The sequence below is a fragment of the Anguilla anguilla genome, chromosome 12 (assembly GCF_013347855.1).
Source record: "Anguilla anguilla isolate fAngAng1 chromosome 12, fAngAng1.pri, whole genome shotgun sequence".
Classification (NCBI taxonomy): Eukaryota; Metazoa; Chordata; class Actinopteri; order Anguilliformes; family Anguillidae; genus Anguilla; species Anguilla anguilla.
The window spans coordinates 20,559,114-20,575,814 of NC_049212.1; the positions used below are offsets into that span (position 1 = coordinate 20,559,114).

The window sequence follows — 16,701 nt, forward strand, 5'->3', positions numbered from 1 at the left end:
AGCCAGGAATAAGTCACATGACTCAAGGTAAACGTTTTTTTGAACCAAATTTTAGTTTTTTTTTAGAGAGTGGCGGTCTTGTGATGGTGAGAATGAATATTGACGATGTATGCTTGGACAACAGAGACAAACAAACCTTAAGCCTCTGATCCTGACTGCTCATTCACCGTAAGGCATACAGAGGTTACAGTCGCAGGAAAACAACAGCTGTTGCTCAAAGCAAGCTCTGTCCCCTACAGACAAAAGATTATGGACTCGTACCCGAGGCCAGTGAGATGACAGAATGAAGCTGAGGGCCATGGGTCAAGGGTATTCTGGTCATTTAGATAGGAGCACCACATCAAACTCCATCTTACACAGCCTTTCTCTCTAGTGTGAAGCTATACTATTAAGTTTAGCAGCACAGTGCTTATACATTTTCTCATTGGTTTTGTGTGTCTTATAATGATGGAACAACATTTGTATGCTAAAAAAAATTTTCCCCCATGATATAGCTTAGTTGTTACTCAGGGGAAAGAGGAACAGGTTACTCACAAGCATGCCACATCACAAATGTTTTACATTTTGAAGGCTTTATTTAATATGTTTGAACATAGTCCTACCAAATGTAATTACTTTAATCCATTCCACATCGCTCGTTTCAGTTTCCCTGAGTGTTATGATTTGCGAAACATAAAAGGCTTTCTCATGATGTGGTCCTGACTGTGTGGTTGAAGAGGTCAAGTGCTGCATTCTCATTCCCGAACCGTTATCAATTACCCACATCCTTATGCCCTCTTCACCCTGCCCAAAGCATCATTAGTCTCTTTATGTGATTAGCATATCTTCTCATCCACAGTGACTTGTACTTATTCTGCACACAACACAGAACTGACCACTTGGCAGAGTGATGATGTTTAACTGGGCTTGCTGGTTGTGCGTTTGATTCCCAGGAGGGCTGCTGGGATGTCGAGCAAGATAAAACTGAATGGCTTCAGTAAATATCCAGCTGCATAAAAGGACCCTGTGTTAACAAAGAGACATCCATCCTAGGGTCCTGAATGAGAGTGCCTGGCAAGTATTGTACATTGAAATATGTCTTTATGGGAGAATAAAGCAGTCATGGAACACGCTGGATTTCAAATGTCAAATTACCACTCGCTCTTCAGAAAATATTGTTATCATTCCTCAATGCACGCTTTGCTCTACCGTAACAAGTGAAGCCAAAAGTGCAAATATTACCTGATGCTATTATATTTTTAAAATTATCAATCCGAGTCTCATCACAGTAAATGGTACAGCATTAACAGCTTTTGGCCTGTCTCCACCTACTTCAGTTTTAAAAGATGCAAACTGGGGTAAACAGTAAGAGCACAGACGGGAGGGGGAAGGAAGGAGCAGTGACAGAACAGTCAGTAACACACGCGACACAGGCACATAGTCAGAGCCAGCCAGGGGCAAAACAGTCCTTAGCATGTCAAAGAAGGAAATAAGGAAAGAAAGACAATCCTATGTTTGTCACTGTTTTGAATAATGGGCAACCGTAGATCAAGATAGCTGTATGTACGATTTTATTTTGTCCGCAAATGACTTTGAATCGTTGTTTCCTAAAGATCAGCAAAGTTATCCAAGGTATCGAATTGAGTGTTGTCCTTATGCAGTTACCGAGTAGTCGAATGATCCAACTCTGTCATTCTGTCAAAATCTTTTATCTTATTTACTCCGCCGGTAAGCAACCACACCAACTAAATTATGATCAAAAAATCAAACATTTTCACTTTGAAAATTCAATTGCAGAAGCAATCTTATTCTTAACGACACAATTTTGTGAGTAACTTTGTGGAGCTCTGACAGCCACGGACAAGTGAACTCAGCTAAAATAGACTTAGCCCATTTGCTGCAAATGAAACTTACAATAGGAAAATACTGCAATTAGGAAAGACTAACATTACAATTGGAAAAGCTATGTGCAATTATACAAACAAGTCTAACTACATAAATCTTAACAATGAATGAACTGAAAAATACTGTTACTACTAACTACTAAAATAACTGCTAAAATGCCAACTATAGAGCTAAATAATGATACAGAAAATGAAAGTGGGTCGGTACAAGGAAAGACTAAAAAGAACTTCTAACAAATCTAGAGGGAAATTAACTGTCCAGGCTGTCACAGCTCGACTGTAGGCAATTTGAAATGAGCAAACACAATAACTTAATAAATCGGCACGCGGTGAGACATTAGACAAAGAAAAAACACCTATTGCGACAACATCCTTTGACTGTATTGTTACCATTCACTTACATTGAAACAGGTGGCTGAAACACCTATCCTGGAGCCAACCACACTGGTGCTAGTGAGCAACATCTTTCAACAAGACAAGGAAGTGAGCTTCAGCCTCATTTTGGCCACTTCGTATGAATACAAAATACTTACCCATCAATCAAGAAGAGGGGCATTGAAACTTTTTACCTGTGGGTGGCACCAAATTACTATTTTTATTTATTTATTTTTTGCACAAAATGCAGTGGTATGACTTATTTAGATTTTAGATTGTCTTCACTATAGGACTAATGTGATGTATCAAATAGAGACAGGATACTTGGCTATAGAACTCAAAACTTGAATTAGTATTTATTACTCTTTCAAGGGTATGGAAACATGTCTTACAGTAAGTGTGCATTTTGGTTGTTTGCTAAGTATATGTTTCTATTCAAGATGGTGTTGAGGTTCCTTGTTGAACGCAGGCATTAGTTTAAGACAAACTGCAGATTCTATTATACTCTAGATGTCACAACATGAATAATGCATGGCCTTAACTTCACAGATATGTGTATTAGCTTGTCAGAGTAAAACAATATTTAGCATGCTGTGCAAGATGTGTGAATGTGATATGTTAAGCAAAGCAAACTGTTACTTTACTGCTGTATTACCCCGGAGGCTCAAGGGTATGTTCCTATCTTGTTTCTGCAAAAAGGAACTGACACAGTTATCAAAGAATTGAAAGCAACATGACATTTTCTTGGACAGTTTAACTTTCTTAATGGTCTCCCCCCCACTCCCAATAGATCTGAAAATTGTCTTCCCAGGAATATGTAATGCATCCCCCTCCCATCCCACTCTCAAACCCCAAAACTGAACTTATCAGAGGAATATTTGAAAGATTACATTATGTTACATACTGTATGTTGGCAATCCCCTTGATGACTCGGTTATACTGTACTGCTATGCAGAAACAGATAAAAGGCTGTCATCCAATATCAGCTATCTGCACACTGAAAGTGGCACTGTGTTTTTCCTCTTTTGTCCTTGTGTTCACAAGGTTTACACAGAAAACAAACTGCCATTGTTTTCTGGAGTCAAAAATCAGTTGTCTGCCAAGATGAATAATGTAGAATAGGAAGCAATGCCAATTAGATGCCAATGCCAATCTCAATTTTTTTTCTCAGACAAAATGAAATAAACATAAAAGTCTATGCCTTCTATATGTCAGTGATGGAAGTCTGGGATAATCAACATTAATTACTTTATTTGGACAGCAGATGAGTCCCTTGACACTCCCTTGGATTGAACCCCTTCCTCAGAGAGGCAGTAAAAATAGAGCGACAGGTAAATAATACAGGCTTTAGGGTGAACATCCCCACTGTATTACCTTAACTATACATGCAGAAGATTGTACACGAGGACTGATAACAAAAGAAGTCACTGCATTAACTCAAAGATTACAGATAGGCTGGGAGAAAGATAGAAGGGGAGGGAGGGGAGGACAGGGGCTAAGAAGATAGTTTAGCACGCTATCAACGCTGTCAATCTCACACGCCCCCGCAACACGCAGTGTTAAAAGGCTAAATTTATGGTGTGATGTTACTATGTGGGAGAAAAGAGGGAAAAACAAGTGGGAAAAAAGAAAAATAGAAATGACAAAAAAGTGAGAATGCCATGATATTTCATTATTGGCGGTAACAGGGAGTGTAAAAGAATCTGTGAGAGCATAAGCATACAGTGCATTACTGATAACTAAATCTGCTTTTTATTTTATTTGTGGATGCTCAGTTTTTCCATACATCACAAAATGGTAAAGCATTTGCCCACAACTGCAGATTATCCAATTTCAGTAGACATTTAATAAAATAGCCTATAGAGTATATTGTTATAATCAATTATTTTTTTATTACAATTTTGTAATGTGTCATCTAAATTGCAAACTTTTTATTTTTAAATGCAGGCTAAATGTTGAGCAAAGATTTGTGAAAAGCCAAACAAAGGTGTATCCTACTGTAGAAATTCACCTAAAAGGGACAGTAGGTGATTTATTTCTGAAAAGTTTTTCACTAAACCAGTTCAAGAATAAGCTTGCATGACTGAGTAGGGCTCTTTCTTAAGCCACTGCATGACTCTCCTCACTAAAGAAACAAAATGATCACAGTGTAAACAACAATCATATGGCTACTTGCAATTGTTTTTTTTGTTTTTTTGTATTTGTATTTGCACTGTAGGCATTGGTTGTCTGTCATCTCAGTAATTAGCTATGGAAGACCAAATGTGACTAAATTAAATTGATTACATTGATAAATCAATAAATTAAAAAAAAACAATGAAAGAAATTAATTGATAATTAAATAAATAAGCAATAAAATATATTGATAATAGAAATAAAAATAAACAATTAAATAGATAATACTATCAATAAAAAAGCAGTCAAATGAATAAATATCTTTGGCAGCCCAGTGGAGAAGTAGATTGGTCATGGCTGTGCCGGCTGGTGGAGAGAGCATGCGCACCTGGGCTGAATTAACTAATCAGCCCAGGTGCTTAAAAGTGTGTTCCTCTCCACAGTTCAGGGCTGAGCCAGGGAGCACATGCTGAGAAAACAAGTTTTGAATTTCGTTTTTCTGCACACTACACGACAAAGAAAGAAAGTGGTCAGCTGCAAAGTTGGCCAGCTACGAGTGGCAGGCTGGAAAGCGGTTGCTTGTTTTTACTTTCTTTTGTCTTAGATATTTTAATTTGTTTTAGTTTGTTTTCGCCCGGAACCTGGGAGGGGGAAGGGTGAAGACGTTTACTTGATTTTGTGTTGGTGTGTGTGCTCTCTCTTTCTCCATTTTAGAAATAATGTTGGAATTTATTCAGTAGTGTTCTTTATTTCAAAAAAATAGTTTTGCAACACATGGTTTTATAATCATTATGAAATTAAGTTGCCGTGGATGGAGAAATTGATGCTGAAATGCTGGACAAGCCTGATGCCGCAGGGGATGGAACATTTTAAAGTGGCCTTTCTAGTATTAAAAGTGTGGCGAGATTAGGTGCAGCTAACGTTACCTTGGAGCAAACAGGTGTGCCTCATAATTTGAGTGTTTCATTTGTGAATGAGGTTTGGTTTTGTTTTACCAACAGCCTACACTTTTTTTTTTTTTTTTTTTTTCTCCCATTCTGGTTTTATAAATGTGAAGAAATCACATTACCTCACCCAAACTCTTTGAATAATGAGTATCAGTTTTTCAAGCTCCCCAAGCAAACTGTGCGGCCATGCTTACAAGCTAAGCTAGCGGCTAGCCTACAACTAAGAGAGCTTAACAATGGTCCATTGGCATCATTGCACAATATAAAGTGCTTCCATGTCCTGAGATGTGCAGCTGCAGTAATTTAATACATTTTATATATTAAGATGCATTATAATAAGTGTTATTCTACTATTGAACCTGTTCTGGTGTTCTTTGAATCATCTCTTCTGCTGCATTTCCATGATCATTAGCACCTCACTGTGCTACACTTACAGTACCTCTCTCCCATCCTCCATCCAAAAAAAAAACTAAATGATGATTGCCAATTAGAGCAGAAATCAATTAAATTCCCCATTGCTAAATTGATACCATTATCTTTACTGCAGTATGAATAATTGATTATTGTATCATTATATCTATGTTCAATGGTGCGTAAACCTCACCCTTTTGACAAATAGACAGATGCAGGTAATTGCATCCCCTGATTGTGTGGCTTTTCATGGGTTCTTGTTCCAGTTTTCTATTTGATAGCCTTGCAGTTTTTCATCCTTGTTTTGTTCATTGCCACAGCCCATGCAGTTTTGTCTATAAAGCTTGCCAACACAAGTTGAGACATTTAATTAGCCAATCGAAACCTCACCAGCCCAATGAAACAATGAGACATTTTTGTAATAGAAATAAAAATTTAATTCAAGTTCATGAAAGTTACAAGCTGTTAGACAACAAAACTTGAATTTATTTTTATATTGGGTGCTATATTTTTACATTTATACAATCATTTATATTAAATTATTTTACATTAAAACATTGCACATTTTAATTCTGAATGTTTTTCAAGGATTCCATAAATGCATTTTCATTTCAATTTCAGTTTCATTATTGTTATTTTATTATTATTATTTACAATTGGTTATTCTTGCATTATCCACATGTGGAATGATTAAGCAGTTTGGTTATGGTGTTATGTGAAATTTAGTTTGAAGGGCTGCTCCACAGAGACAGATAATGTTGATAAATCCACAACCAGCTCCTGAAAGAAAACAGAAATCAGTCCAATAGCATGATTAAATCACAGATTCAGAGTTTGAACTAATGCCAGTAAATATACCATATATCCTAACAGATTTGGAAGTTTTTTTTCTTCTTTGTCAGAAAGAAAGGACCCTTATGATGGACTGAGATTACAGTACATTCCCACCAGTACAATGTCACAGCTCTGCAACAAAGGTATTTAGAGTCTATTCCAAATGCCACCTTAAATCATAATGTAACTTATAGCTTGCAAACAAAAGTTCAAGATCAATGCGGGCCAGAGTGCCTATTTCAAGTTTTGGTGCAGTAGAAATATACTAGGGGGCGTTAATATATAGAATTATGTTGGAGCACAAGTTATACAAAACTTTTCCCCCCATCCACAAATAAATAAATAAATATTATTATGTAAACAAAAATATATGACCATCTCTTTTTCCACACAAAGCTGATGTTTACTGGCTGTTGAAGGTCAAATGCTTGTCCATCAAGCTGAATAGTAGGATCGAGGTCAAAGTCAAAGCAAAATACTCAACTGTGAGATTTATTCCATGTGATTTCCCACTGTCTTTAAACTACAGTGTACCTATATAGAATAAGAAAGATACTATAGGACATGCCCATGCTAAAGATTCACTAAGAAAATGGAATCATTGCTACATAGGCCTATGAAACATTTCCAGGTAGGCAAACCGGAAGGGGTGATAACCTTCTTCTGGAAGCTTAGTTCTTCACAGAAAATGGCTTCAGATCAGATTACGGAACTGTGGTTCAGAAGCAAAAAAGCTTGAACACATTTCAAATGTTTGAGTGCTTGTGTAATATTTCTTGCCTGAAAATAACATTACAACCAGTAAATTGTGCTGGGATATGGCCAATTGAAGAGCTCCAGCTCCTGAATGGTACCTTCCACTACCCCATAGTGTGGATGCTTTCATTACAAGCCAGAGATGCTTAATATTAGCGGTTCAGTATGGTAGTACAGAATCCTTAATATTAAGGGGTCTCTCGCTATGGACAGCTGACTATGGATCTGTAGTTGCGAGGGTCCAAGCCTACAGTACCCAACCAGTTGGTTTGTGTGCTTTGCAGTTTGAAAATGATAGGCTATAACGTTCAACATAGCTGGGCAGGAACTTTTTTTTTTTTTAAGGAAAAAGTTCCTCTTTTATATCATCTACTATGTGATTATTGTTTGGCTTTGCAGTCTGGCTGTATCACTTCAGTCTGATGTTCAGGTAACTGAAAGAGAGTGATTCTTGAACAAATGTCCCTCTCCTGTCTTATTGTTTTTATCTACGCTCAGCAAATTGCCAGCTGCTTTCAGGAGTTATTAAAATCCACATGTAAGGCAGAGAGTCAGAGAAGTAAGCTTTGATAAATTAGACAACACGTAATTGGCCTAATTTACAAAATCTCCACCATCTTTTTGTGTGTTCACCCTAGGGATATGAATGCATGAACAGATTTAGCAATGTATCAAAAGAAAAGTTGTGTAATCCTCACAAATCACATCCTAACAGCGATTTTGACCTATTGTGACTATTTAACAAATCTGGCATAGATATTTTAACCTTGCAGCAACTACATTTTCACTCAAAAAGCAGGCACAATACTAATATTAAATCTGGCCCTATGCCTTATAATAAGGTAAGGTGTCAGAGGTATTGTAGGCTCACCTGTGTGGTGGGGTTATGAGTGAAGGTGGTAACAGGGATAGGTGGCTCTGATCTAATCTGCACCGTCACTGTTTTCACTTGCGTCCGAGCCCCCCAGACTTTCACTTCTCCCAGCACCAGTCTGTCAGCAGGGGCAAGTCCGTCGTGCGACACGTTGTTCACCAGGGAGCTCTGAAACAGAAGAGAGGCCGCATACAGCCTTACTGACTCCAGCACAGTGCTCGAGACTAACGGTGTCCCGGCGTCTCGACGTCCAGGGGACAGTAAAAAATGCTTTTGGGACGAAGAGGGAGAAAGTTATTTTTATTCAGCCTGGTTTGTCACTCAGATTGAGCCAACTGAGCATCCGCCCCCTCTCACCCCCAATAGTTGACACCCTGGTTGCCACTGAAAGACAGTCTGCGAGAGAGGTGTGTAAATAATATGTCAACAAAAGTCTCAAAACAGCAGCCAGCCTTCCTTGTACAGCGATCATTACATGCTCAAGAGAGAAAGTGGGTGTACAACAGACTGACGAGGTCTTGAGCTTCAGGTAAGGAGGAATGACAAATTATAATATTCAGGGACATAGTCTAGGGAATTAATGTTACTAGGCTTGCATACTGGTGAACACATGTCTAGCTGGCTGCTTGTTAGAGAAACTAGCCTGACTAACATAATTTTATCTGCTAGATACTACATCAACAGAGATAGTCGGACACAGATATAGACTACAACGCATCTCCCAGCTAACATCACGTGCTTTCCCACTGTCGTCAGGAGAATAACACAAAGGATAGCTAGCATTTAACAGGCGCGGGCTGAAATTCCTTTCCTACTCAGCTTGCTCTGCTCTCATCATAATATGCCAACTCACAATAACATCCAATAAATGTGACAATTTAATTGTGACACTTGCAACAGAAGCATACAAAGAGCGGGATTAGCTAGATTTAATACGACAATACTAATTTGTTGGTATTCTGATAAAAGTCTGGGAAAGTTTTCACAATATCACGGTGACTTCTGCACTACCATACAAAACCATTTAAATTTACAGTGGCCATTTTTACAGAACGTACCTGGCTGGCATTGAAAGAGACCAGGAGATATTGTTTGTTTCCATACGTGTCTGAAAAAAAGAAATGCAGAGAGTGAGACAAAGAGGGAGATAGGATGGCAGTATGGGTCGTCACCACCATGGGGTGTATCGCTTTTCTTTTTGTCTTTTTCTCTTAAATTATACCTGATGCGTTATTAAATATGCACGCTTCAGGGGTCACGTGAAATACTTCCGGGAAAGACGTCACCACTGTTATCTATTGGGTGACCATAAGACAGCCAAACAGCAGCAAGGCCTTGCAGCGTCCATGTGATTCACAAAAGCACATCACAAGCTATACGACCTTGCTGTTGATTGGCTGTCTTGTCAACAACCAACCGATAACAGTGGTTACGGGTTTTTTTTTAACTGGAAGCCTCTTTAGTTTGGTTGTTTACTACGGCTTCAGGTATAAGTAAAAAGAAAAAAGATGAAAAGACAGGTAATACACAATATTCTGGCAATAAAACTGTTATTGCATTCGATAATTCTTGTTGTGGTAAATCGCCCAGCTCTTAACGCATGTATACAATCTGAGAGAGGCAGCATCGCTGATATAGTTATTATTTTGACAATATCTAATTAATTTTAGCTGAATGTGCTAATTCAGTGTCCTTTCAGCTCAAGCCCATTTCAAACTGATTAACAGGTTTCAAGCATAAAAAATTCTCATTGTACATTTCACAACCAATGCAGTGACACTGCATGTTTTGAAAAGGGTGAAATGTACAGGGGCTTTCCTAAAGAGCAAATGTTGTAGTTTTACTGAAATTACAGAAACTTCAAAGGGCAACAATGCAACAACACAGTCATGCTTATTTGAGTAAATAATTGTAAAAGACAAATAATTGGGTCATATTATGTGTAAAAACTCATATCAATTTGACTTAAACAAATGATCATCCAGACTATGCTGGACACATACCAATGCTTTTCCCATCGTCCCAGAAGAAAGAGCCTTGTGCATCTCCAGCATCACTCAGGGCAACGATCAGGCCTAGGGGGTTGTTCCGACTGGAAAGTTTAAGCACAGAACAAGTGTGAGCAGAAAACCCACTGGGGTTCATTACAGTTTTTTGTGAAAACGATACAAGGGTCTTTCGTTTGCAAACCCACACTAAAACAGAGAGAGTCCGCTATTAATATTCACATTGGGGATTGCGCATTACTTGAAGTGCAGCCAATACTTCATGCTCCAGGATATATGCAATAAAAAAATAGTGCTTAAAAATGATACACGGCATGAATCACAGTGTATTGACCACCTGCTCCTCACTACCACCACAAGCCCACAATTCAGGATGAGTTAACTGCACATATGTGCTGTTGGGTTTCCTCTGTGCCTCGTGACACATTGTTTTTAATGAAAGGGGAAATGCTACCGCTAAAACTTGTGCGGTTGGAGTGACCTGTATTGCGTGTTGTTCTCTGGTTTCTGCCAGGGAAGGATGTGCCCTCCTCGCACATGGAGGTTGATCTGATTCAGGGGAGTGTCCATGTTCACCCACGTGCGCCTCTGTCCTATGTCTTTCGCCTGAGGGAAACAAAGATGGTTTGACATTGTTGTACTCTGCAGGCAAATTCCGCAACAGCTCAAGAAATTTTAGAAATAAAATATAAAGTAAATGTAGAGAGCGATAATTCTTTACTATAGGATGCCGTTAATGTGTATAGACTTACTGTATGATAGTTATACCAGCGGGCATCTGGCATGTAACCCTTCACCACTGTGATATTCTGAGAATGAAATTCAAGGAGAAAGATTACAAGAAACCTTTCCAGCCCTTCCACATTCAAAGGCTATGATGTCAATCACGACCTGAGGGATTTCAAATGCACCTCCCAATACATCTTCTATGATGAAACACACGGGCAATTGTGATACAATGTGCAGTTTACATTCAGCATGAGTACTGTAGACATGAGCATGGAGGTATCATTTATTAATGTACACATGAGTGCGTGCGTTCTCACCGGATATAAAGCCGGACTTATGAGCAGGGCAGGACCCCAGAGGAACTGCTCGTAAATGCTCCATGTGATACGGTCATCCACGAACCTGAGCAAGAGGAGAGAGCCCTGTGGTGTCAGTGAACGCAAAGAACCAAACAACCAGGGCAGCAATGGAAAAGATCAGCAGAGCAGTGTGAAGGAGGAGACCGAAAGGAAGAAGAGACGGAGGAAGAAGGATGGAAAATGCAATGTGAGAGGTGCAGAAGGTAAGGCAGAACACTGGAACAAAAATAGCTGGGTGAAAAAATACCAGGAGAGGAAATGAGGGAAAAGAGGAAGAGAGAAGAGTCACCCAATCTGTAAAAACAAAAGCTCATGTATAAAGGACAAAGCCAGCAGAAAATAAACCACAGGGCTAAGTCTTTTATGGAAGGAATATGAAAAGAGTTAATTAAACGAAGAATAAGAAGAAGCTCTTCGTAAGGCTGGTTAAAGCAGAAAGCTATCATTTCACCATGCACTAAATGTGAGGAGTGAACAGTGCGAGTGATTAATCTGAGGACAGCGCAGTGTCAGTGTGTGATTACTCCAGTGTCTCCAGCAGAGCGCCGGCTCCCTCACTCACTCGTGTAGCAGAGGCCTGACCACAGTGCTGCCCTCGCTGTGGGCTTGGAACATGAGGGTGTAGAGGTAGGGCAGCAGCGTGTAGCGGATGTTCAAGACGTCCCTCGAAGCAGCCGCAAATTCTGCGTCCCAGGCCACAGGGTCTTGTCTCTGTCACACAGACAAGCATACGCACACATGACGTATGGGCACGGTGCCTGTTTCATTCAGCTGTTTGACGTCTTCTGTAGTATCTCCTCTGTCATTTTTACATCATCAAAGAAGTCTGCAGACGGATAGGAAAGTCCAACATAAGACCCAACTTGAAAACCGAGATGGGAAATACAAGCTGGACTGCCTTCTTAGATGTTTGGGCTCTGTCATTAAATGCCTCGGCCTCCATCCTCTACAGAGGCCCAGCTCCTGAATAAGTTAAACCGCAATAATGCAGAATGCCTGGAGCTCTCCACTGCACAGATGCCCTGATTGGTGGATGGCAACATGAACAGCGAAATAAATCTCAATCAAGAGAACAGAACAAACGGCACACACTGATTCCCTGTTTAATTCATAGACAGACCAGCTGTTTGTAAAATGCTACCACAGACCACTATTGTGATGCCACATAAAAGCAAGTTTCTAATGTGTTATGCATTTTAAACATAAAGGGGTAAATACTTTGCAATCAAGACATCTTTTTATTTTAATGTATTGGTTATTCACATTAAAAAGCCATATGAATCATTCCTTTGTAACGAAAAAAAAAAAAAATGTGATATCTAGGAAAAACTAACTATAATTGCAGAAAATGGGGTCATACCTTTTTTTTAAAGAATGATTCACCCTGGAGATTTTTCATATGGAGATGTTATTTCAGCCTTGTTCCTTTTTATACATAGAGTAACTCAGGATAGACTCTGAACTCGAGAACCTTGGGAAATGGATTTTTAAAGCAGAGCTGTGGTCAAGACCTTTCTAATGCATACCCAGATTTCCTCAGGAGTGCTACTTCCACGTAATTCAGCCACATAAATCCCCCGGAGAAAACAAATGCGGTCAATTTTTAGCTTTCTGTATCCACATACTGGGAGATAAAACACGTGTCTCTACATGCAACTAACAAACCACCTTGGGAGTCAGTGTGACACCAGGCAGAAGTAGCCAAGGAAATATAATTCAATGGGCATATTTTAAAATGGAATCCCCAAGGATGAACATTTACATTGGTTTTAAAATTTGATTCGATATGTAATAAAATTCTCTTCAAACTGTGTTAAGTACTTATAGATCAGCCACATATTTCTCAACTCTACCTCTGCTCCTGCTAACTGCGTTGCTTAGGACATTGTTTATTATTACTATTATTATTATTATCATTAGCAGATGCCTTCTATTACTCACTCCCAGGCAAAAGCATGAGTGAAAATGAAGTGACGCTGAAGGGTAATTAGATGGCCTTTCCTGTTCTTTGAGTCACATTCCATTTGTTTGCCCTTCACCATCTCATTGTTATTAGCCAGGTAATGAAGGAGCAGGTGTCTGATAATCACCTCAGCTCAAAGCAGGTCCAGGAGCTTTGTGTTCATCCACCGTTACACCCAAACTTTGTTTACTGATCTCAATTACCCCGGCTTTTCACACCTCCTTTTTTCACATATCCGACGAAGGCTGAAAAAAAGGTGTGAACTGACATTTTTTTGTTTACAAAAAAGTTAGTTTTTATTTTTATTAATTTTTTTTGCCTGAAAACCAACGCCAGCTTCATTGTCTCAATTCATCATTAAGCAGCAATAAAAAGTATGCAATTGTACCAAAGTCAACGGTGTGCTTTTCTCAGTTTATATCTTTATCAAACCATAAAAAAAATAAAAGAACAAATGAAAGAGGAGAGCTCTCCACCCTGAGCAGAGTGAGATCTGTGAGCACAGTGGAGTCAAAGAGACCTTTGAAAGCCTCGGTTTACCTCCATATATCAATATGCTACCAAAATTAACAGCAGTCTCCAATCAATACAGGATGAGAGCAAAGGAGGAAGTGTTTGAAAAGCGGCAGGTAGCCATTTCACTTAACACAGGAATGCTTTTATTGTGTGGAGAAAATAAGCCATTTCTAAAAGATCAGCACCATTATATGAAGGCACTTCTCAATACGCTCCCTGGCCTTCCTAAGGTCAGACTTCTTCAAACCATTTTCAGCTCTCAGTTCATTTTGAAATGTGTTTTATTGCTTCTAAACTTTATTAATATATATTGTTTTGGTTTTAGTGTGTGTTTTTGATTCAGCACATTCAGTTTTTGTGTGCGATGAAGGGTATTTTAGATACCTTAGAAACTTAGTTTCTCATAAATTGCGGGTTTCATATATTGGCTGGTATAGGGCTATTTCCAAGTTTGTGGTTTTAAGCAGGAAAATACTAATTCTGAAGCACATTATTACAGCGACATTATGTTTCCAGAGGCTGTAAATATGGACACGTTTATGTTATAGCATTTATTCACAATTAGAGAAACAACTGTGTGTATATTACCTGAATAGTATTTTGGAATATGCAACCTGAAACCCTGGTGCTCAAGGATATAAGCACCAGGTCCATATAAAGACAAATATTTATTTATTTGTTTATTTGATAAGGACAGTGGGCAGCCACCTGGCTCTCCCAGAATTAGCTGCCAAGCTAAATTTCATCTGTTGTCCCTGGGCTGGTAACAGTGAAAGAAAGTGTGCATAGAATGTCACTGTTAAAAGACAGACAAGCATACCAACATATCACCATTATTAGTCAAAAAATAATAATAAAATCAAAAGGAAACAGTACTTACTACATAACAGTTCCAGTTGATTAATGTTCACATGATTGATTTTATCATGATGATAAATAAATAAATATAAATTGTTTCCACAGGCTGTATAATATTTACATTTATAATTGTAAACAAATAAAAAGAATGTCTTCATATGTGCAGCCTCTGGAAACATAACATCACTTTTTTTTTTTTTTTTAACCCACAAACTTATACATGCCCCTATAACAGGCATTAAAAAAGCCCACAGGTCATTGGAAACTTCTGTAAGTATCTGAAATATACTTGACTGCACACAAACGGTCCAGTTTGGGACAACTGAATACATACACTAAAACTGAAGTAGGCCAATATAAAAAATACCAGGAAGTGAACTGTCCCTTTAACATAGTTCTCTGGAGAAAGCTGAATGCTAAATTATTACAAATGTATTGCTCTGTCTCCATTATCCTCATGTCATGACTGCTCAACAGCTATGAATGCCTTCCTATTACGGTTCTTGTTTTATTTCTGAGATGTAAGAGAGCTGAAGAACACAAAACATCACTCAGCTCTCTCTCTCTCTTTTTCTTTTTCTGTGCTATGCATGACTTTTGCTCAGTTTTTAAAATGTATTTATTTTTTCTTTTTACATTTTCTTTTTCCAGCCCTTCTAAAATAAATAAATCTAAAAAAGCACTCCTCAAATTTCCATATTAAAGCTAATGACCGATCAGCTGTCAGAAGGACAATTAGACCAGGACATAAACGAGGGCAAACCACGGAGTATTAGCGAGGTGTCCAAGTGTACACAGAGGCACTACGTTAATGACCCAGCTGAAACACAGTCTGCTTTACTAGCTTTGTGCTTGTAAGGACTTGTATTTTTGTTGTTTCCTCTTTTTCCTTTTCCTAATTCAGTCTATAACACAGTATTTAGTCTGGCAGTCAGCCCGATCAGAGACTGGTAATCAATCAATGCTTGTAAGTAACCTCAGAACCACCCCACCCTGTGGGCAATGCTGATTCAGTTCTCCATCCTTACTTGTGTTTGTTTATTTTACCCATTGTATACACATCCATTCGCAGGCCTTTATGATATGACTAGAAGCGAATGGGGAGGGGAAGGGGGGTCGGGGGGTGGATTCACCTTGAAAATTCAATTTTGCGGTCGCTTCCCATCAGCAATGAAGTCATGTCGTATTTCAACAAGGAAATTTAGCAATGCCACATCGATTCTTGCAGGAGACTTATTGGATTTTTAGATGTGTTCCAACACTCCTAAAAGGTCAGATTCTAATGGAGTGCCACAGCGAATACCTGAAAACCAACAGGCTACTGCATAGTAAGATAACATCACTAATGACTGGTCCACAATTCTCAAAACTACAGTGGTACTTTGACCTTGTAGCTTGTGTGTCCAGCCAAAACCCAGAAGGGTTGTCTGAGTCACACTGGTTTTATTGAAGGCACCAATCTTGTAAACTGCAAGTAAAACACTCAGCTTAGCATGGTTCACCCATTTCAATTGAAATGGGCATCGCATTGTTAGAGTTCCTGACTGAGGGAAAAAGGATCTGCCTGCATAGCTCAATTAAAGAAAGTAAACCCCACCTCCGCTCTCGAGCATATACATTATGGCCCGCCTCCCCTCAGCAGGTATATCCAATGCCTCACTCCAAGGCTGTTTACACTGATTACTTTTACATTCAGAGTATATCCTTTATGATGCAGAACAGTGAATGCATACATTTGGAATTTATAAGTATGGATGTTCAATCGGTGAATCTTCTTTAGCACCACTTGCAAACAGGCTGCCATACATTGTGTTTACATGCATGCATAAAACAGTGTTGTTTTGCTAAATCTTTCCATTCTCAGCCACAAGTGTGGAAGGGATGTACTTTAACAATTCATCAACGTCTAAAAAAAACTGCAACTCTTCCAAATAAGCTATCACAAGTATGCCAATTATCCCTAAAGGGTTAAGAGGTCCAAATAACTTTCTTTATATAAACTAGTAACTAAAATCTTTTCATGAAACTAATGTTAACAGTATTTCCCACCTGTTCTATTCTGAAGGTCTGTAGTC

General features: G+C 38.8%; 1 protein-coding gene across 2 annotated transcripts in view; it reads right to left on the reverse strand.

The window, feature by feature from the left end:
* Window positions 1-6,144: 6,144 nt before the first annotated feature.
* si (sucrase-isomaltase (alpha-glucosidase)) overlaps window positions 6,145-16,701 on the reverse strand; it is a 53,792-nt gene continuing 43,235 nt past the window's right edge. For both annotated transcript variants that reach the window (XM_035386272.1, XM_035386273.1), the window contains exons 41-48: window positions 11,852-12,000; window positions 11,248-11,332; window positions 10,954-11,010; window positions 10,683-10,807; window positions 10,199-10,287; window positions 9,254-9,303; window positions 8,193-8,363; window positions 6,145-6,511 (exon numbers count right to left, since the gene is read on the reverse strand). In XM_035386272.1, the coding sequence (XP_035242163.1) occupies window positions 6,443-6,511; window positions 8,193-8,363; window positions 9,254-9,303; window positions 10,199-10,287; window positions 10,683-10,807; window positions 10,954-11,010; window positions 11,248-11,332; window positions 11,852-12,000 (795 nt within the window). In that variant the 3' untranslated portion in view covers window positions 6,145-6,442. The remainder of the gene's footprint in view (window positions 6,512-8,192; window positions 8,364-9,253; window positions 9,304-10,198; window positions 10,288-10,682; window positions 10,808-10,953; window positions 11,011-11,247; window positions 11,333-11,851; window positions 12,001-16,701) is intronic.